At 35.3% G+C, this 23,892-nt stretch overlaps 1 protein-coding gene across 2 annotated transcripts in view; it reads left to right on the top strand.

Annotated features, from left to right (window-relative positions):
- The window catches only part of LOC140159184 (protein yippee-like 2), a 95,762-nt gene that overhangs the window by 35,883 nt on the left and 35,987 nt on the right, over nucleotides 1–23,892 (top strand). For both annotated transcript variants that reach the window (XM_072182570.1, XM_072182578.1), the window contains exon 3: nucleotides 15,097–15,140. In XM_072182570.1, coding sequence (XP_072038671.1) covers nucleotides 15,097–15,140 — 44 coding nt within the window. The remainder of the gene's footprint in view (nucleotides 1–15,096; nucleotides 15,141–23,892) is intronic.

Here is a 23,892-nt window from a genome sequence, read left to right as displayed (position 1 = left end):
AAAGCATAGTTGGTGGATATTGTGGCAGCCAGAAATCAAGTTTACATTTTCTGAAATTTCAGTATTTTACTTGATACTCCCTTAAGCTTATTTAAAAAAGAAAGGTAAATATACATAACATGCTTCCACTTGCGGGCTTCCAAGAACTGCTTTATCCGCAGTATACAATACTTCACCTGGCAAGGAATTACGGTAGAAGCATGTTACGGTAGAATGATTTATCATTATTGCCATGTAACAGATACGTTTAAGTAAAAAAAAAACCATTGGAAAGATTTCGTTAATGACTTTACCAATACTAACAGTATGCAATGGATATTATCAACAACCATGATGCCCCTTGTCAACGTAACAGTTATCATGGCAACCAGTCTGTCAAGCATAATCAGGAAAACTCTTGTCTAATATAAAGTCAAATCACAACTGGCTGTCTGAGTGAGTGAGCGGAGTGAGAGGCTTTATTGTGCCATCAAAGTGTCTGTCTTCCCTGTTGCTTCTGGTTCCAGTATAAGGGCTGTGCACCAAGTCTTATGCTATGGGGCTGTAAATTAAGACTTGTAGAATCAAAAATTACATTAAAACACAAAATAGCCTGTATATAGTTTCACAGGATTTGCTTTATTTTAGGCATTAGTACTAGCCTTTATGCTAGCTTGAGACTTATGTTGATTGTCAAATTTACAGTTGAGTACTCACCAATCGCAGAAGAGGCTCGTTTAAGAGCACCTAGACTGAGACAATCCTCATGAGCAAATTCAATATCGGTTAAGATTTTTTGAAACACTTCAATGGAAGTCAGTACCCTTGCTCGGTTTTTAATGATACCTTATTCTGATTTTATTGGATTATTTTCTCACCTGGCAACAACTTTAAATCCCTTCTTTATTATAAAACGTTTTTTACTTGCTGTGATTTACTTTGTTTTCTTCAAAGCAAAACAAAATATATACAGCTTCAATGTTATTAACCTAATTCATGTTGCATCAAGTAAGACAGATTTAGTTACCAGCCCGGCACATTGACTCTACTTCAAGTTTTTTTCTCCTCTCAGTGGGATAAAAATGTAGCATGCAGGGAATAAATTTAAATTACACTTGAAATTGTCATGATTGTAATGTATGGACTACGTGTAGACTTGTAGATGTCTCTATATATTGTGAGAGGTATGTTCAAGGCGCACAATGGGTGATGTGACAATAATGTATCATGAAGTTTGTAGCAGTTTCATTAACACAGAGGACCTTTGAGGTAGCAAGATAAAGTGTAGATTTGGCCCCTACTTATGTTCTACGACTACTGTAATAAAACAAGTCAAGTGTAGTGGTGCAGTAATGATCATGTGTCAGGCTTTACTGTAATGTATTATTTGGTCAATGGTTCGAGTCTTGGTGAAGTCTTGTCTTATGATATACATACTAGACATTTGCCCCCAAACCTCAGCACACAGGGATTCTTTGACCGCTCTGTCTGACCCAAGACACTCCATATAAAACCATTTACCAGCAGTCATGGTTTTGCAGTTAAGAAGCGCACACCCTATACATGATACCACAATAAACTATCTCAGCCAGGATTAACTCCCCCAAATTCTCATATGGTAACCGAAACAATAAGTGGTTAGTTCCATGTCCAAGGGAATTTCAGGTTATCTCAATTATTCCACAAGAACAAACAGGGTCTGTGTCGGAGCATCGCCCATGTACTGGAAGCAGGATTGGGGAGTAGAATCACACAGATGTGAGGAGCAATATTTTTTGAAGTGGAAATAAAGAGTTAGGAAAGGTTTGAAAGAACAACTATAAATGTACCATTTATTACAATTTACTAACAGATTGAATAAAAACTAACATTAATTTGAAGCCAGATTGAAAGCAAGCTAATTCTTGTGGAACATCAATAGATCTCTGAGTCGGAGTTTAATTTCAACTCAAAATGAAACTCATTGCACTACATGTAGTCATTGCCAGTGATCAGTAAACATCATATTTTTGTTAATGGATGAAGAGCATATTTGCAGATGAGGAACCTCTTCTCATATTAATGAAATGGCCATGATAACAGAGTTTTACTATTTGTTATTCTAATCAGAAGTTGTCATAGCAACAGCAGCCCAGGGTAACTGTAGTCGTCATCAGATGATTACAAATGAAGTTCATCTGTAGAGATTCCTCATCGTTTTATCTCTTTTTGTGACTATTGTTAAATGTAGATGAAAAGTAAATGACATTGCACTCTTTGCCATAGTAACATTACAATGATTGGCAATATAATTGGCACAGTTACCCTTTCAATCAAAAGAGACTTGATTAATTGTAGAATATTCAGTTCACAATGCATATTCAAAACCCAGCTAGGTTTATATATGTAGTAGGGTTTGTTATGTAAACGTGCTGCTGCAGTGATCAGGTTAGGCATAGGTTTAGACTGCTTTGCATTCCTTTTTGACAAACAATTCACTCAACACATCCCCAGTGACCGCTCTGGCGTTGCGGTTTTCAGATGGGAGCTGTTCTCATTCTGAATGTGCAATCGTCATTAGATGAGTTGATATGAATTTCCAAAAGGGGCTATGAAGTAGACTAGGCATAGGTAGGCTTATGGAATGGGTAGATGTGAGCCTGGAAATGAATTAACGAGCATTTAAAGAAGCTTATATTGTGTTATACACTTACCAGTAAATCCATAATTCCCTAAACCAAACAACTGTATTTTCTAACATGAAGTGAAAATAATAGAGGTAGTCAAGTTTAATGGTCTGTGATGGTAGAATGTGCCATAAAACATTCTACAGTATAATAAATGCAAATTGAAGGTGCTAGAAAATGTGCAACGAAAGGAAATTCAATATGTCACATACATGCGACACTGAGCTTCATCAGTTATGTATTGCGCCTGTGTGCTTTTATTGTAAGTATTATGCAGAGAAAATACTAAAGTAGTAAATATCCAGTAATCTAGCCAAAAATTTTGAAATTTCGCCAACATTTGGGGGAAAATTGGTCAAGAACTAAGACAATTGTCTTAGTTTAAGAACTATTAAAGACAATTTTCAAATTCTCAGTGGCATACCCCCTACCAAACTTGAGTACCTCAGGTATTACTTTGTAAACTGTGGTGTGTGTATAACCAGAAGTGATTATGGCACGATGACGAGGTACTGAACGTGTGGATGCTCACATCATTCATTTGTCTTAATCGCCCAATTGGGTAAGTAGGACACGATGACTAAAATATACTGTGGACTGGGTCTGAAAAAGTGTAAAGCAAATCTGGTCATGCATTTGTGGGCCCCAAATTGAATACTTATTACTCTGTTCATCATTGACCTTGTAAACATTGCTTAAGGCACACACAGGATTTTAATATATTGGCATATATACATTATGTATCTTTGTAATAAGATGTCCTATTTATCTGTTTATACCGCAATTAGAACAGGTATTAACAAATAGAAAAATACATTTTTTGATACCAATGCACCACGAATGGCAGAATTATAACCATACTTAGGTATTTTTTCACATTTGTTAATATTTAGGCCCTACATGCCCTAGAAGGTCCAATAACAAAGTATCAAAGTGTCCCCTTTCTTAAATGTGTTATATAGGTCTATATGTTCAAAACAGGGGAGCAGTTAGCTTTTTTCATGCAAACCTTTTCTTTTCAAAATGTCCACTGTTTGAATTGAATTGATTCACACCCCAAGCATGTTATTTTGTCATAATTGGGTGCTTTTAGACAAATCCCCAAAGCGGACATGTGAGGGGGCAATGCTATAACTGTGGCCCATTATACATGTACATGTATTCCACCAACCCCTTCCGATCCATCTTATACTGCAACAATGACAATTGATTCAATGGAATAACATTTTGTCCTTTTCCGTCATTATATAATGTATTACAAATTTTGAATTGTAGGTAGGAATTTATTCACTTAGACTAGAGATTGAGGCTTAATGTGAATTCTGATTGTAAACATAATGTAAAATCTATTCCTAATGTAAAAGGTACTAAAATAATACATCTAAACATTGCCAGTCTCCCCAAATATATTGATGATATTCGTTATGTTGCTCATATTAATAATATTGATATCATTGGTCTTTGTGAAACTCTTCTTGATGACACTTTTACTGATAGTGAAGTTTCTATAGATAATTTTTCAATTCATCGTTCTGATCGAAATAGGGATGGCGGCGGAGTAGCTGTATACATTAAGGATAATATAAATTATAATATCCGCCATGATCTTATGCCAAATGATCTTGAAATTATATGTATTGAATTGATGCCTCAACATTGTAAACCTTATATTATGATTTATTGGTATAGAGTACCTAATTCATCTATTGATCTCTTTAATCACATTGACACTGTTCTCGCCCAAGTTGATTCAGAAAATAAGGACTATTTCCTGATAGGTGATCTCAATTGTGACCTACTCTCTGATCATCCTCATTGTTATACTAAGAAGTTAATGGATTTAAGTTCATTTTATAATCTTAATCAGCTTATTAAGGAACCTACTCGTATCACTCAATACTCTAAAACTCTTATTGATCATATTCATACATCAAATTCTAGTAAAGTAACTCATTCAGGTGTTATTCATAATGGTATTAGTGACCACTCACTTATATATTTTATCAAAGGAAAGAACAGCATCTCAATAATGGTCACAAATATGTTAAATCCAGGTCTTATAAACAATTTGATCATTATTCTTTTGTAGACGAACTTAAGAATGTGTCATGGGCTTCTGTGTATCAAGCAGCAAATGTTGATTTGGCTTTGGATAAATTTGAATCAATATTTTTAAATGTTGCAAATAATCATGCACCTCTAAAAAAGAGAAGAGTTAAACCAAATACAAGCCCATGGTTAACTCCTGCTGTAACTAATTTGATGCGTGATCGCGATAATGCAAAACGTAATGCTATTAAATCAAATAAATCTGAGGACTGGGCTCATTATCGTGCTATTAAAAATAAGGTTACCAGTGCAATAAGGAAAAGTAAGCGCACATATCTTACCGATTCACTTGCTTCTTGTAAAGGTAACACTAAGAAAACATGGCAGCAATTGCGCCACATCGTGCCATCTAAGAAATCATATTCAAAAATCAATTGCATTAAAACCAAAGATGGTGAGGTTAGCAATAACAAAGAAATCTCTAATGAACTCAATAAATTTTTCACATCTATTGGTTCTAATCTTGCTGCTGAACTTGGTAGAAATGATACTTGTAAATATAATAATGGTTGTGATGATGATGTAAATAATGTAATGTCTTTTGATATTATCCCAGTTACAGTTGACTATGTACTCAAACAATTATGTAATATTCCTACCAATAAGGCAACCGGTCTTGATGAGATTTCTGCCAAATTATTGAAAGCAGGAGCACATGTTATTGCACCAATATTAACTCACATTATTAATTATTCTATTATGTCATGTACTTTTCCTACAAATTGGAAAAAAGCCAAAGTCACACCTATTTTTAAAAGTGGCCAGCATTGTGATCCAAATAATTATAGGCCCATTTCCATTTTGTCTGTTGTATCAAAAATTATTGAAAGAGCCATTTTTGATCAGTTTTACACTTATTTAAATTCTCATAGTCTTATTTCTCCCAATCAGTCTGGTTTCCGACCTCTACATTCTACCTCAACTTCACTTGCTTCCATAACTGAAGACTGGTATGGTGCTATTAATGATGGTAATATAATTGGCATTGCTTTAATTGACTTAAGAAAGGCATTTGACACTGTAAATCACAATATTCTGATTCAAAAACTGAAAATTTTTGGAGTTAGCAAATACAGTATTGGATGGTTCAAAAGTTATCTCTCTAATCGTACTCAAGCTACTTTTGTAAATGGTACACTTTCTAACTTTGATTCTATAAATTATGGTGTTCCTCAGGGTTCAATCCTAGGACCACTCCTTTTCATTCTATTTATTAATGACTTGCCTAATTGTCTTCACTTTTCTCAAATCAGTATGTATGCTGATGACACTATAATTTACTGCTCTGCCAAAAATGACATTGATATTGTAAATAGCTTAAATAATGATCTGTCGAGTATCAAATTATGGCTAGACAATAATAAACTGAGTCTGAATGAGAATAAAACTAAATTTATGATGATGGGTTCACCGCAGCGACTAAGTAAAATTAATCACAATAGTTTAAATGTACATATAAATGGTAATACTATAAGTCAGGTTTACTCCAGCACTCATCTAGGCGTAATAATTGATTGTAATTTAAATTGGCATGATCATATGGAAAATGTTTGTAAAAAATCTGCAAGAAATATCTCAATGATCAGAAGGGCTAAATATTTTGTCTCTGAAAGTACCCTTAAAATTATCTATAACTCTATTGTTGCACCACACTTCAACTATTGTGATGTAATTTGGGGCAATTGTAGCAAAAATGATTCTATTAAGCTTCAAAGATTACAAGCAAGAGCTGCTAGATATATTTGTAATGTTCCTTGGGATACCCCAGGAGCTGAAGTTCTGGAACAACTTAAATGGTTATCTCTTGATAAGATTAGAAATATCCATCTTGCTGAATTTATGTATAAAGTGACAAACAATATACTTCCTGAAAATATATGTAAGTTATTTACGGAAAAGGAATATAAATACGACCTCAGGCGCAATCCAAGAAATGTTTATATTCCTTTTCCTTCAAATAACTATAAGAAGCGTAGTCTTTCTTACAGAGGTGCTACTATGTGGAATAATTTGTCATCTTCAGCACAGTCCTCTGTAAGTCTTGCTTCCTTCAAAAGACTGTTATTCAGTGATTATGATTTAAATTTTACCTAGTTATTTTGCATTACTTATTTTTCCTACTGCTTGTATGTATATGTTTTTTAATTTCACATTGTATATGTTCTTATTTTTTGATATTATATCGTTGTTTATACTTGTTGTAAAACACGGCCCCAGGGAAGACCAGCTCAAGGGCTGATCTGGGCCTTTCCGTGTATAAATAAAATTTGAATTGAATTGAAAATGTTATGAATTTGTGGTTACTGACTACAAGTTAACGAACTTTGGTATCATTAGAATCTTTATTGTCAATTAACTCTTGTCCCAGATATATAGACTTAATTAACAATATTACATAATTCAGATCAGGAAATAATTGATGTAAAGTGTGCCAAGCTGCCAGCTTGGAATTGCTGATGAGTGATGCGTACATCTCTCTTTTGATGCACGCTGATGAATTGTGATGAGGAGTCGCCTTAAGGAAGTTTGGAGAGATTGAATTTTGAAAATCTATGAAAAAAATATGTATGTATCCTCACTATCCTGAGTGTGATTCTCCAGGTTTTTAAACCAGTAAAGTTATAAAAAAATCAGCAGGTTTACTTTCATATTTAAAGGGCAAAGTTTATGAGGTTAGATTAACTTAATTATAACTACGAATAACTCTATAGAAGTTAAAATGTGTTATTATACCTGGCATTTGCACCCAACACAAACCTTAAGTCTGCATGATTTCTTGCAAGCGATCTTATCAAATTCAGCTTAAATTTGGGGCCAGAACTTAAAATTTTAGAGGAGTTTTGCAAAATTCCTTTTATAGTGCTGTGAAAATGTTATTGGTTTGATTTTAAGTAGTATGTTGACCTGGTGTGTTTTCTGCATTTATAATAAATGAATACCCTGTCTGAATAAATTCATTATGAAGGCTCACACAAACTTCCAAATCTGAATAGAACCTCCAAGCTGAAAGTGTGAAACCAGTATATTCATGAGCTCCAATGAGTAAAAAGTAGAATAACACTGTGAAGTCTAGTAAAGGGGCCTATTTATTAATTAAAGTCAACTACCACAGATAGTTATCATTACTGACACATATACCACATAGCCACGTGAAGGAAATCAAGATACAGATGGTCGCATCAGCTGTTTGGTCGAAGTAGAGCCTGGGATGATGATATCAATATTGTTGGAACAGATCAGACCATCTACTACCTTCATGATCAGACCATACACCAATATGGCCTAGGCCTACATATTGATACAGCCTGCTGCTAACGGCGTGAGATGTGCTGTGTCGATACTCTCGGACAGAGTTTCTCTCAGCTGGTTTTGCACATGTACATGTTTATATGCTTTGCATTGTGTTAGCAAGTTAACAAAAAATAAAACAAAAAGGCAGTGCATCTGGCCGGATTTAAAAGGATGACCTTCTTAATACTAAGATAGAGGCTCTAAGCTTCACTATCTATGCTCTAAGCAACTGAGCAAGCTGGAAAAGAGCGCATAATTGAAATCTATAAGCCTAGGTTTTTAGATTGAAACAAATTTATTGTGTCAAGAGGGAATTGGACCATTATCATAGATACATGTATACATGTTAACAAATATTATGCTTTAAGGGGTTCATTTTATGTAAGGTGTGTGTTGCAGTTGAATAACCTGTCACAATTTTCCAAAACTTAAAACAAAACTTAAAACAGAAATTTAATTTTTTTAATTTTTTTTTTTAGAGTAGGACTCGTTCAACACAATGGTGTATGTCAACTCATTAACTTGTGTTAAAACAGTCCCAATCAATGGCATCAACCTACATGCAGGCCTCTCCTGGACAACAAATAGGAGTGTGACCTTTCCTATATCAGCTAATGTTTCAGAACATAGTTGTATCACCTAACACAGAAACACCGCAAGCACTCAGAGACAAATACATGAATTCATGTGTACCTTACATTCGGGTCAACATTGAAGAAACAAAAACAACTAGAGTGGTTTCTAGTATTTGTGCCAGCGGTTAGAGCTGCTGGATTGTTACATGGCGAAAAAATATGATATCCCTTAAACACCTTATAACTTATACACATGTAAAATATTATCCGGTTTTGCCAAATGAAACATAGCTTAATCCTAATCCTTTAGGTAGTCCTAACTGGCAATTAAAGTCAAATTTTAATATTTGATCAATTTTTGGAAACAAGGGCCAAAAACATGCATTTTTAGGGTGTTTTTCAACCTTTTTCCTATTCTGTAACAATCAGGCCCAAAGACTTGAACAAAGACTAATTTCAAGTTATGCATTCTAAATTTTGGAAAACACATTTTCCAATCTTTTTCATAACCAATTAGCAAAAATAAGATATAATATTAAAATTATAAGCTACCAACTCTTAGCCTATACTCAAGATTTTGAATGCTTAGACTTGTGCCAAGTCTTACAAATTTGTCATTGCAATTGTAAGAAAACATGCAAAATTGCATGTTTTTGGACCATTTTACCTCAAATTGCAAAAATATTAAAATATGACTTTTATTGCCAGTTAGGCAGTTTGGCAAAACAGGATATTTTTTTAATTCCAAAAAATCAGTTCTGTATTTTTCTGGAATAGGGAGTAGTTTGGGGAATCATGCAGGTTTGAACCATTTTGGGTATCAAAAAAGGCTGAATATTTCTACAAATTAAATATGGAAACTCTGAGGCTAACAATTCTCATTTCATATCAACTTTTTACACAATTTTATTAATTTTGTTTACCTGTACGGCGGATCCAGGAATTTTTGATAGAGGGGGCGCCTTTTGGTCGACGACGAAAAAATGGTGTTAAGGGGGTTACCCCCTCGAAAACTCAACGGTTTTGGCCCATTGTTTGCTGTTCATGGCGAATTTGTTCATTTTTAAAATTTCTTTCATATTTTGTATTTTTAAGTTAGGCCGGCGCCTTTTGCTAGTCAAAAAATAGAGGGGGCGCGCGCCAGCTGCGCCCCCCCCCCCTAAATCCGCCCCTGCTGTAGGGGCTGTCCCAGGTACCTGTAAATAGAACGGGAAACAAATTACCATCATGCTGTTTATGCATGCGTATATTGACATACAGAGCCAGGCCATTATGTCCTATATTATGTCCTATATGCATACCACAACAAAATCTGATGCCTGCACATAGCTGGGTCTGACATATTATGATGTTAAAAATAGCAATGTAAAATGATATTTGTTGTATGAAACCCAATACTACTCAGCAGGGCTCGTAGCTAAGCGAGGAGGTTGAATGCCAACTTCATTCCCTCAGTGTATACTTTATTCCAGACATCTTCATAAGATAATAATAAGCAAGAGGTGTCTGTGCCCCTAGGATGATGGTGGCATACGAAACAGGACATACCCCTTCTGGTGTTGTGTAGGAGCTGCAGTAGTTTGTCATTAAATGATTGACCCATAACTGAAAGGCTATTATATATATTTGGCAATTCTGAAGTTTAAATTACAAACATAATTTATGTGGACCCATTGCTATGAGCTGGTATGAAAAATGTTGTGCCAAAAATCAGTTCTGTAATGACACCCAATATGTATGCTGAATATTACAGTGAATGTTTGTTCTTGTATGTTTGAGCTAATTCATAGGTGAAAATATCAGAAGCCCCTATTTTGCCCAAAAATAATTTGGCGCTCTGTGCCACACCCCTACTAAAATTTAAGTCGAGTCCCGCCCACCTTGGAAAATATCACGCTTCATGTTGTGACCATCACACTACCTGGTTAAAAATGAGGAATCAGGATGCTGCCCCTGTGCTGAGAAATGTTTGCATTTTGTTTTATTGCTCTGTATTGGAGACACACTTGGGTCCTGATGGGACCAGGCTCAAACAAATGATGCTCAAGCCAGGGTAAAACGCTTATTATTAGCATGCTGGCCTATATGAATTGAAAGAATTATAATTGTATACTGACATATGAATAAGGAATGTAAAAGAGAGGAAGTTAACCTGATATTAAAACAAATAGGGCAATGTATAATTGAACCATTATCAATTGTTCACTATTGTGTCAGATGCCACAGAAAATAAGTGAAAAATCATCCTTCTGTTTTCCTTCCTTTTCATTAGATTATCAATCTGATGATATGGCCATGCAGCCAAGTCTAAATTAGGATGTACATTGTATTATGAATTCATTCCAGTGCACAATTTTGACAGCATACATGTAGTAGATGTAATTGCTGACAAAGAGCTGTGATAGGCATATCAAATCCATTATACAGCTGATGGTGTATAAAAAGACTTGTGAAATAATTGTATTATATTAGGATGTAAATTAGAGTGCAAATAATTTAACATCGCCCAAAGATTAGTATTCATTTGTGACCAAATCATGTAGAATTCTATCAGTACAAGTGAATCATGTGAAATAGGAACTGTGTACAGTATAATCAAAATGCTTCTGTTCTGTTAAATAGAAGTTATGAAAATAAAAAATGTAGTTGTGAAACCAATTTAGTTACCAATATTGCTCATTACTGAAATTAAAGCTTCTACTGCAAACAGTGGTAGGTTGATAATGACAACCAGGTTTAGGTTAGCCAACTAGTTTAGGTTAGCCAACCAGGTTTAGGCCAGTCAAAAGTTGAAATTCCATTTAAACAAAGAAACAGTGCTCTCTTCCTTGAGACAAATAGTTGGTACTCAAGAAAGAAGAGAGGAGATACAAAAAGTCCTAAATTGTAATATTTCAATCCCCCAAGTAAAATGTGAACAAAGTGCCAATTTACTTTGCAGAAAATGGATGCTTCTAATCAATCTGTTACGAATGTCAAAATGATGTATCTGCAAAGTAACCAACATAGCAGAATAGCAGATACTACGTTTCTATCTGGGAAGCAAATATTTTGAAATAGACTGCTCCTAAAGTAAAAAAAATACATGCCCGAAAATAACCACTGTTACAGTCCTACAGTTTTATTTGTAAGGGCAGACTTTTGCAAGCTGCTAGTTTCATGGTCCATAAATTGTACACAAAGACATCACATCCTACCCTGGAATAAAATATCAGTTTACAACCTTCATATAAATTGTCATTTTATACAGGGTGTTAACTTAGCATTTATTTCTCTTTTTATGTGAGATATTGTTACCTGGTATGTAGTGATGATCTGGAGCTGGCTGTAATGTATCATGGTTAGATTTCACTAAATAGCCAGTACTGAACAGCTGAACTGTTTGATGAGTACAAATGCATATTCTTTGTTTGGTAGGTTACGGTTCATAATGATAATTTCCTTCTTTATGAAAATTGTGTTGAAGTGTTTAATTTGGTGTTCATAGTTTGATTATTCATGTCCGAAAGAAATTTGTTGGTGGATAGTAACATTTGGGAGAATTCAAATGCAACATACACCATGTGCTGCCTTAAGTGGCATACCCAGGCCGCTCCTACCCGAAGGGCTGGAGAAAAGGTGAATTTTGCCAACAGGCTGAAAAGGTTGACCCAATATTATTTTTGAAAAAGTGAGGAGCAAAAAAAAAAAAAAAGGATAATAGGCGCTATCAACCTAAAAAGATTTCTTTTATTGTATAATTTCATTTGTTATACAATTTGTAAACATTTTTGACATTTTTTTCCCACCCTTTTTTCTTTGTTTACCGCCCTTTTTCTTCTGTTGCCCCTTCCTTTTTGCTGCCCCCTGGTTTTACCCGTGGGTCTCGTGCCCCCCAAGCCCCCCTCAATATACGCACATGACCTTTCTTCACTACTATTTTCAATCACCACATGATAACAGTGCAAATATATCTTTTTCATGGACATGAGCTTTTACCCGGGGGTCACTCCCATTGTGGCCTGTACACCATCCGCGATAATGAAAACGCGTAAAAGGGTAGTTTTTCAGTGGGTAGGCACGATCTGTGCGCGTAACGTGTTTAGGGTGTCAAAAACATGAAATATTGGAAAAAAGGGTAGTAAAATTGCAATTGCTAATACGCGGAAATGAAATTTAGGGTATGAAATTTGATGCAAGGAAGAAAATCTGTGTTTAGGGTATCAATTTAGCCAAGGGTTAAATCCTTGTTTAGGGTCCTTTTCAAAAGTTGATTATCGTGGATGGTGTACAGGCCACAATGGGAGTGACCCCCCCCCCCCCGGGGCTTTTACTGATGTATTCACCCAAAGAAATCCCCTACATAATAAGCAATAACAAAGGCATGCCATGAAACAGTAAAAAATATTTTGTACCAAAAAAAAAAGGCGGCTTGGAGTTATCGTTTTTAGCACCTGACCTCTTCATTCAATCGACTTTTCGGCAATTTGGTCCAGTTTTCGAGACTAATTTCTATGTTTAACCAATTTCGGAAGTTACTGACAAAGGTGATTTGAAATATTAAATTTTTACAGAATTTAATTCATTTCAAATTCAAAAAGTTTCAAATAAAGAAAATTAAAATTAACTTGCATGGTTGGTAAGGAAGAGCATGTGCTTCAATTGGCATGAATTACAGGAAACAATGTCTGCACATATCAGCAACCAATTGGTAAAAACAGAAAGACTTTAGACTTTTAGCAAACATGAATGTAGTCATCATCAATTTGTTATTTTACAATTGCTAGGAAAGGCACGTTGCTCACGCTCGCTAGCATTTACTCTCAGACATTCTATTCTGTGTCCTATCTGGTTTCCAACTCAGTAATGTTGTATTATATCTTCAAACTGTCGATGCACCAATCGTAGTCCTTGAAATTTAGATTGTAAATGCCAATTGAGGCTACCATAGCAACTCTGAACGTAATCGCTGAACAGCCATGGGACGTTTTTTGAAAACCCAATTCGAAGAAATGTTCCTTGCACATACTATTTAAGTAAATACATATGGTACCTTCTTAGAATGGATTAACACTTGAAAGTATATTGTTAGCCTCATTGGGTTAAGAAATAGAATCTTGCAATGTTGTGTGCCCTAAACTGCCAACTATGTGCAATATAGTAGGCATACATACTTCCCAGTTTAAATGGCATCATCTCCATAAAGCCTGTTGGCAGCATATATGACAATTTAACACATAGCATAGTTTATGAAAAGTTTAGGCCTATAAAATCTGTTATTTTTTTTATTACATGTAGGTACGGTACAATTCATTCAGCTGACTTATTTGTCTATTATCCGTGAGAAGATTTTTGTCAATAATTATCCATTGCCATATGGTTCAGAAAATAGCATTCATGGAATAATAATTTCCAGGAAGTGTCATTGATTTCAGGACATTTAACATGAATGACAATGCTTGCCCAAGTTATTTGGTATAGCCTAAAATGATATAATAATAAAAAAATTCACGCTACATTCATTTGTGCACTACTGTGAAAATAACAACACACAAATATATTCCTTATGTGTACAGATCAAAATAAGAAAGCTTAGAATCACACATTTAAAAATGAGTGCAACAGTTCATTGGCAAAGCACAAAATATTAATTGTGTGAAAATTTCCACTATTACAATAGACTACAGTTTCCTTTATTCCATGGAATATGGAATATGTATTAATTAATTAAAATGACCCCCATTCCATGCATAACAATATAACCTTCTGGCATGAACAATAGCATTATTATCAGAATTTCTAGGAGGATGTGACATATGTATTTTAATGTTTTATTCATATTTTCATTGAAATTAAAAATAAAAACGAAAACTGATAAGGGATCCGCATAAAAAGAGAGGAAGTGTTTTAATCAAGTAGTAAACAAAAAACACATTGCCAAATGTAGATAATGCATAATTTGTATGGTTGGCCTATCAGGTATGACTTTAAAATCTGTATTTTGCCGGTAGTTATAAATAATCCATTTATGTGAATGGGGCATACTAGATGCTAACACAGATAACCTCTGTCACACAGAGAGAAATGTATTAACTCATCTTGGAAATGGATTTTGTAAATCGATAAGACAAGCTGAATTCCACATTTTGATTAACACATCTATATTGGTCTGTTTTACTGAGACATTAAATGTGTTCAACATGTTTATTAACATGGAAAATAATGTTGTTTGTGTGTCTCTGTCGAGAGTGAGTGAGAGAGATGAGAGAGATGAAAGTGGGTCAATATTCAAAAGCCAGAATTAAAACTACAACAGCTATTTGTTCACATCGTCAGCTGGCCGTAATGAAATACTTTATAGCACACTCTTCTATATGGCAATAGCAATATTAATATTGAGGAACGCAAGAGTGTTTTGTGTAATAAAAAGCATATCACACAACATACATGACAGTCATATTTATCATGTACCATTTCTCTTTTCTGTTTTCTTTCAGTCCTTTCAAGGCAGCCAGGGACGTGCCTATCTCTTTAATTCTGTGTAAGTACCAATTTGTAAAATTAATATTCAAATATTTATTAATTTCATTGGTTTTATTCAAAGTTCACAGCAGCTGTGGTGGATATATAGAGATATATATAATCTAAAAAAATTAAAATTCAGACCTTTAGCTGTGGGCTTGTTGTGAAGTTTGCAAAGGTAAAGGAATAATGGAGCAATCAATATTTATTCCAGTGGATGGGATGGAATGATGAATGGAAATTAATCATGATAATATTTGAGACTGATATACATGGAATATCTGAACCACTGGTAAATGTTTGGAAACCTTGAGGAAATTTTTATCAATGAATTCGTCGGTCGCAGCACATAGTGGCGTAGAGTGATTTTCAAAATTTTCCGTTTCACATAGTGGCGTATAGGTTTAGAGCTAGCTATTATACTATAATAGTTATTCCTTGTTCACTATGAAAGATACAGTTTAATAGTTTGAACCTTAAACTTCAATTACAAATGGAATCGGGCCACCTAGAGATAACAGTGGAGGAGTGTCGACTCAGTTAGTAGTAGCATATCATTCAAAAACGTTTTCATCGGAAACATATTTTGTCCTTCACGTACGCCACTATGTGTTGCGACCGACGAATTAAAACAAAAAAAACAAACTTTTTTTCCTTCAAATTACATCATAAAGTTGATGCTAAATAAGACAGGATGATTTCTTGAGGCAAGGCCAGAAATGCAATGTGTTTCATTTTATTTTATGTCTAGCTTCAAAATTTTGAGCTAAGTGGGTGTAATATTAAATAACTATAAGCATAAAGTATCTAAATTGTGATAGCACATGTACTATTTGAATAGTCTTCAGTGATGGGTTGTCTATATTTGTCTAACTTAATACCCCTTGTCCCTGTTTCTAGTGGATTTGAATCACAAGTTCTTAGGCAGTGATCATGGTGATTAGAAATATCATCCATCAACATCTTTCAATCCATCACACAGGAGGACTCATCCTCATAGGGGTTCATATGCCTAAATTGTAGCCTACCTTATATGGTCAAAACAGTGCTGACATTCAAAATAAGATACATGTGAAGATGTCCAATGGACAGTTGTGGTTCTTACGCTGAATGTGTTGATAGTTACTAGGTGGGGTGGGATGGAGTGTGTATGTGGGGTGGGTGTGTGCTTTGTAAAGATCTGCAACTGTGGACCTTGATGTGGCCTAAATGGGGACACACTTGCAACTGAGTACATCTATGGTTGCTGAAATCAACCAGGATGCAAAGCAGTGTGTCATTTGCCATAAACCAGTGTCAATGTTTCTTCAGATGGGGATCTACACTTGATATGTAAAAAGGTTGGTAGGTGTCCTCAGTAAGGCAATAAATTTTGGTTTGTGGGGGGGGGGGGGGGTCGGATGTTTTCTGGTTATAAAAAAGTAGTAGGTCTTTACAAGGAGGGGGTTGTGTATGTTTGTGTTTGTAATTACCTGCAAACCTGGACCTACATATAGCTACACTTCACAAACGTGGACGCACCTGCAATCGTGGACGTCCATGGGGTGCTGGATAACCAGAACAATGCAAATAAAATACAAATGCATTTGTTATGTTTGTTGGGAAAAAAACACATGTTAAAAACAAACATTCCTTTAAATGGGATAGTCCCAGAGATAATGTTAAACATGCTGTGTATAAAATAGATCAAATTTTCCCCATGTATTTCATACAGGAGACGCCATGTCTTGCAATTTAAGCTCAATCCAAAAAGCAACATCCAGAATGCCTTGTTCACTGCTCCAGTTACAAGAAACCCTCATACTAGGCTATATGATATGTTCAGTCCAATATAACTAGCAAGACAGTATGACATTATCATCTCAGACAGATATTGATAAATGACCATCAACAATCACTATTTTTTTCTTGGTCTCGCTGATGAGCAGTTCAGCAACCTCTTTCATGTATACCCCATAAACCTAGCAGCAATGTATACAAAAGTAATAAAGCAAAATAATATGAACAGACGGACTGACAGCCAAATGGCAAAATGTTATTTTGTTGTTTCCATTAGTAATTCCATTATGTTGAAAGTGTATATTCCGAAAATGGTACATACGTATTGTGGCTTATTCCAATTTGATTATCATTCCAAACATTATCAGCCTTTCAAAATGACAAGAAGACCTGCTTTTCTAGTGCAATAATGGTGGCCTTGAGCAATGGCATAGTTTAGGGGTTGGGGAGAGGAAAGACTAAGTCCCCCAACCCTTCCCTTGAAGTCAGCATGAGCCCCTGGGCATGAGCCTTTCATATGTTGCCTCTCTTGGATATTTGGCCCAGCGCACATCTGGTCGTGTTTGTATGGTTTGTTAGGTACTTAGTATATATTTGATTGTATTTTGTTGTTGTTGAGTGCAACACATTTGTAAGGCTTTTCGCTTTTAGTTGCTATACCCTCAATCTTGTTTGTGTAATTAGTAAGAATTTGATGGAAAATAAATTAAGTAACCCCAGTATAGACTGAGTATAGACTATAAAACTACACTACTGCATATAATTTGCAAATTTTCTTCAAAAAGATCCTTAACTAACAAGACAAACTGGTTCATAATGACTTCGATATTTCTTTAAAAAGAATAAAATCCTAAGCTCACACTGGCTCCCAAGATCTCTTTTTGCAAAAATCCTGGCTCCTGAGAAAAGTCAGCGTAAATTTAATCAGACAGGTTTTATAAAATGAAAAAAAAAAAGAAAGAACTTACTAATAATGTGGGTAAACATGCGATTTTTGAGTGCCTAGTATGATCCCCTCCTACATAAATGCAATATAACTGGCAGATTTGCATGTAGCTATGAAAATCTTTTACGGAAACGCTATAGAGTGCATCACCTGCGTCACGTTACTGCTAAAACCCTGCATGAATTTATTGAACACACTCTGCTGAGGAAAAGAATTGTATGCATAAATGTTTTAAATTATTATCAGCAAAAGAGTTGCTTATGTCTCGGTTACTGTTTTGCGTAAAATGTCTTGAAGGGATGTTTGTGAATAATGGGGGATTGGGTTCTTGCTTTCTTGTTAACTGTTGTTTGTTTACACTGGCGCTGTAACTGGAACAGTGAATAATGCTTAGCAGAATGACACATGAATATATACAAATGCTTCAAGTTGTATGTAATCTGTAATCCAATGGTAGGTACTTGGGTAATTAATATTATGTATACCACTTTCATGTGGCAAGGCAATTCGTGGAAACCTGAACTGTTTTCTTGCGACAGACTTCTTCCAAGTACAGGTTAAGCTAGCTGATGATGTTGGTAGTGAGTAGCAAGGAATATGATTGTATACGATTGTTGGCAATCAAATCAGTTCATATTTATTACTCCGTCAGTGTCATCTCACTGCCCGTGGTGACAGCTCGGCATTGATGCCACCGCTCTTGAGGTATAGATGAAGGTTTGAGGGCTATTGAAGGAATTCATATTTCTTTTCAACCATTATGATGGTCTACCTTTATGATAAAAGTTTGAATCACCATGTAATTTGTACTTGCAAATAACCAATATTGTCCTGAAGTATGCCTTTTCAGGGAGGTGTTTAAAGTTTCAAACCAAGATACTTTTTAGCAGTGGTATTGGACACTCAAGCCATATGCTCAAGCCATCTGAATCCTGAGATGCATATGTGCTCATAGTGGTGTTTACAATAATAAATAATATATTGTGCTGCACTTTGATAGCCTTATTCTATTTGAGATCCACACTTTCCCTGTGGAAAATCCAAGAAAAGTCTTCCACATGCACAAAGGGATTATATTATTCAATTGACGCGATTCCAAATACAGCGCGCCACCTACGATCACGCCTGGCTGATCTACTTCGCGCAGAGCATCATGGGTAAAAGTCGACATCCATGACGCGTCGACGATGTTAACCATCGACCGGCTTTCCGAGGCGCTTGGGAAAATACTTTAGGCTCTCGTTTACAAGAAAAGAAAACACTTTCAGGCCTTTAAGCTTTGTTGTAAGTAGGCCTATTATACTTGTTAAAAAAAAAACATGATTGAGGATAGGCCTACTTAGACCCTCATATGCATATATCCTTTTAAAAAAAACCCAATTTTTAAACCTTGTTTGTTTTAAGTAAAGTAGGCCTAATTCTCAATATTTAGAATAACGAAATACTAGTATTCAATACATATTTTAACAGCATGGACAGCGTAAAGCAGTTATTTTTGTTTAATGTGGGGTTTTTTCTGCCTCCTTTTTAAAGTTAATTTCGACAGTCATGGTTTAGGCCTACCTCTGTGAATGTTCAGAGTGTTAGGCCTTCCCACACAAAATAATAGGCATCAATTAAACCCTTATTTTCAAACTTTTCCGAACCCGATCCGAGGCGCTTGGGAAAATACTTTAGGCTCTCGTTTACAAGAAAAGAAAACACTGAAAAATATGATTGGGGATAGGCCTACGTACTTAAACCCATGAAGGGGAAGGTGGGGCATAACGGACCCCCGGGGCAAAACGGAACCACCTGGAAAAATAGGCCTTGGCAATACTGCCGCCTATGTAAATTATATTGAGGAACACAAGTATGGCTACGAGGATTTACAACAAAAATTTTATCTGAAACAATCCACTGACATTCGAGCAAGATCGAGTCAAAAAATTACTACCCGTCTGGTGTAAGATATGTAGATGTTTAATGCGCTGAAATTTTACTTCATTAATATCGGATTCCCAAATAATTGTGTATATTGCAAACACGAAGGTACTAGCCATGAGCTGTATTAAGTGCATGGCCTATATGTTACGATGTATTATGCATGCAACCTATTTCTAAAAAATCGGGTATGGGGCAAAACGGAACCCTAGGTGCGGGGCATAACGGAACAGGGTTCCGTTTTGCCCCGGGCGCTTTTGTCCCACAGATGGGTTCCGTTTTGCCAATTGGACATAAGTTGTCTTCACTCAAGGAAATGTAGGCCTTATCTAGGGGCCTACTCGAACATGGTAAACACTTCGCTGAAACATAGACATATAACTAGACCTACAGATAGAATTAATGATTAAAAGTTAACCACTTACTCCACAGAGATGGTAGGCCTACTGAATATTTCTTTCTAATCAAATATTGGTCATACATATTATAGGCCTACTAGGCCTATAAGAAGTTAACCACTCACTCCACAGAGATGGTAGGCCCACTTAATATTGTAACTGAATATATGCCTAAATATAACTAGGCCTAGGGCCTACCGATGGAACAACTGATATAAGTTTGCACCCAGGGTGCCGTTTTGCCCCATAGGGGTTCCGTTTGCCCGATAGTGGGGCAAAGCGGATTTTTTTTGTTGAAAATATTTCTTCATTTTTATAAAAAATTGTAAGATTCAAGTTATATTGGTTACTGGTATATTAAAGGTAAATACAAACTTCAACTGAACATATACTTTTTACAGTCATATTACTTATGGTGACGTCACAGAGCATCCTCAAAGTTAAGTGTTCCGTTATGCCCCACCTTCCCCAATATATCCTTTTAAAAAAAACAATTTTTAAACCTTGTTTGTTTTAAGTAAAGTAGGCCTAGGTCTAATTCTCAATATTTAGAATAACGAAATATTCAATACATATTTTAACAGCATGGACAGCGTAAAGCATTTATTTTTGTTTGGCTACGATTAAAACGTTTTCGAATATTATTTCAAATGTAGGGCCTACTCTATTCCTATTCAACCATCTACGGTTAAAACTCGATGTCAAAAATGTTGATGTCTCTGATCGACCATCTAGGCCTATAAACCCGATGTCAAAATGTCAATTTTCGAGTTTGGGTAGGCCTATAATAAAAGCAAATGCTTTTGATGCAAGACAATTTCAAACAGGAAATTAAATCTAAAACGCAAATTCGTGCCTTTTTTATTTCTTATTTGGATATCTTTTCCCATAATTATTACCATGCGTGATACATGATTAAGATAAAAGCTTTTGGTTTTCATAAATGTTTTGAACGCTTGTCTTATTTTTATTTTTATTATTTTTTCCTAACCTAGGCCCATAGGCCTAGATGTTTTACATTTATAACCTTTTTACAAACTTGAATAGATATGAATTAATTGTTTTAAAGCATTTTTCGTGTGACGTTCCGGGGTGACGTTTTGAAACGCTCTTTGTAGCATGGTGTAGGCCTACTTTATGATCACGAAAGGTCGTAAATTTAGAAGCCATTTCCTTCTTATAGCCCTATAAACAAAACACTTTGGCCCCAATGTATAATGTCGGGAGAAAATATATACTTGCACTAAACAAATAAACCTGTTAATTTTTAAAATAAACTCTCGTGGTGCAATTCTGTCAACCAAATTACATAGGCTTATGAACCGGGGCTGGCGGCTCAGCCCCTCAATAAATTTGGTGCGGGGGCTCGTATAGGACTACCCTTCTGTATGAATAGGCACGTTTTCATTTTCATTTAGACCTATAATGGCCTCCAAACTACATTGTTAAGCATGTTAAGTTATCTTGTTTTTGTCAAAAACATCAACTGCAAATTGTTCCTTATTGTACAGTATATCCTTCACCGTAAGTCGGTGTGTGTGTGTTGGGGGGGGGGGTGTAACGGTTCGCCCCTTCAGTCTCAAATAGCTTCAAATGAAGCAGGCCTAAACAATGCGTTCACCCCTCCAATAAAGTCCATCCCCAGATTTGACCTCTTTACTTTGTAAGTTGAGTCCTTGATCCATGGGCCTGATCCATGATGCAAGAAATGTCGACCCTCCGAATGTAAACCTTTCCAATTTGGTCAAAGTCCACAATGCCGTAAAGGTTTGGCTACACTACAGTTCAGTTCTTTTCACAGTGTTGACTTATAAAAAACATGTATAGGCCTAGGCCTAGGCCTAGGTGTTTAAAATTGTCCAATTGAATATTTAGTCGAAAAAGTTTTGATTTTTCAATGTTGTGCCGACCGATAATATGACTAAAAAGAAACTCATTCCAACCAACGTGTGCTATTTGGGAGTAGGCCTAGGCCTATACATTAAGAGTAAATTTCCTTGGGTTATGAATTATTAAAGGGAAAGATGAAATAAAGATGGTATGACATGCAAGAAAGCGGAAGTAAAAGTAAAAAGAAACATGAATTAATATTAAAATCGGGCATGACAATTGTCAAATTTAAACATTAATTGTGACACGATCTGGTTCATGGGGGCCAAAGGAGGCATTTTTGAAAATTGTGTTACTGTAATCATTATTATACATTACACGTACAATAGGCTATCATTTTAAACTGAAAACGCCAAAGGTCTAGCATACTTGGTTCTAAAGTTATGAAGTTTTTTATGCATCTTTTCTTGATATGCCTTAAAATAATGATCTTTTAAAATTCATGTACTCTTTTGCAGTTTGAAACTTTCTTCATCTTTATTATAATGCTAGAACTCTATGAGGTATTGTTGAACTTATGCATTAAAGTCTCAAATTGAAATATTAACAAAAAATAAATGTTATTTTTATGCGGTAGGCTATGCCTACAAAGTGTTTTTATTGCGATCGTAATTTTTTTAATGTTTGATAGTAGGCCCTAATATAATTAAAAATACAAATTTAGGCTAAAAATAAAATAAGGACAAATCAAACAACTACAATAATAACAAAAACGGCAAACCAATGTGATGCATGTTTATAAGTAATGAGACATTAAGAATCTTTTTAAAATTTACTTGAATTTCTTTGCTGTAGGCCTATCCCAGCGGCGGTCGCTATATAAGCGCCCGTGCAAAAAAAAAAAAAAATCCATTTTAGAAAATGTAGGCCGATAACAAAAAGCGCAACACCTATAGTATGGATGTTCTTAAGTACGTTGGTTTTATATTATTATCGTATTGACCAAACAATAAATTCAGACAGAATTAAAACAATTTATTCTAATAACCAAAATAAAACCTATCGTTTTCCATTAAAAAGGACAGGCCTAGGCCTACCAGATTGACTAGGCTCACAGCGTATCGGGCTGAAAAGCATCGTAAAGTTTAAAAACAAAAAAGGGCGGTTTTAGTATAAAAAAAAAGGAAACACCAAGTGTCAACATCAAGTTTGCGGGTTTTAGAAAAGGACATCTGTGAATATCAAACTGCAATATTTCACTTCAACACAGAAAATCTCAAAAAATTTCAAAAAGTACTATAAAACATTGTGTTTTTAGAGTAATAATCACAAACATGGTCAGCTATGGTCGATGAAAAGGATGTCGACCCCAGACACGGAAATGCCAATTTTCACTGCCGTTGATTGGTGGCGCGCTGTATTTGGAATCGCGAGAATTGGAATTGGCTAGAGGTTAATTATTTTGAAACCCATACTCCCCCTCTATTATGTCTGTCTTCCACATATGAAGTGAGTACTAGTATTTCAAATGGAAGTTAACATTGACACCTACACTCCTATTGTGGAGACTTTAGATAAATCCACCACAGGGGAAGTGTAGATTTCAAATGAAATAAGTCTATTTCTACTTTATCATTAACCTGAGGAGATATTTGGTGGACATAATAGCATTATATAACTATTTGTTTAAAAGATACCAAAAGAAAAATAATTCATCCAATGCTAATTAAGAAAGTTCAGCCCATTAAACCTTACATGCAATGAAAAATACTTCAGTATTATTGGTAAGATAGACCTCAATGTTCCTTCATGTACATCCCAATTTTCTAATTTTGAAGATGATTTTGATCTAAGAAGTAGACAGCTGACGTCTTCTTGAGACCATAGTCATGCGA

Source organism: Amphiura filiformis, chromosome 1 (genome assembly GCF_039555335.1).
Source record: "Amphiura filiformis chromosome 1, Afil_fr2py, whole genome shotgun sequence".
NCBI lineage: Eukaryota > Metazoa > Echinodermata > Ophiuroidea > Amphilepidida > Amphiuridae > Amphiura > Amphiura filiformis.
The sequence above is the reverse complement of the archived record's forward strand: the minus strand, read 5'-3'. Positions and strand labels throughout refer to the sequence as shown.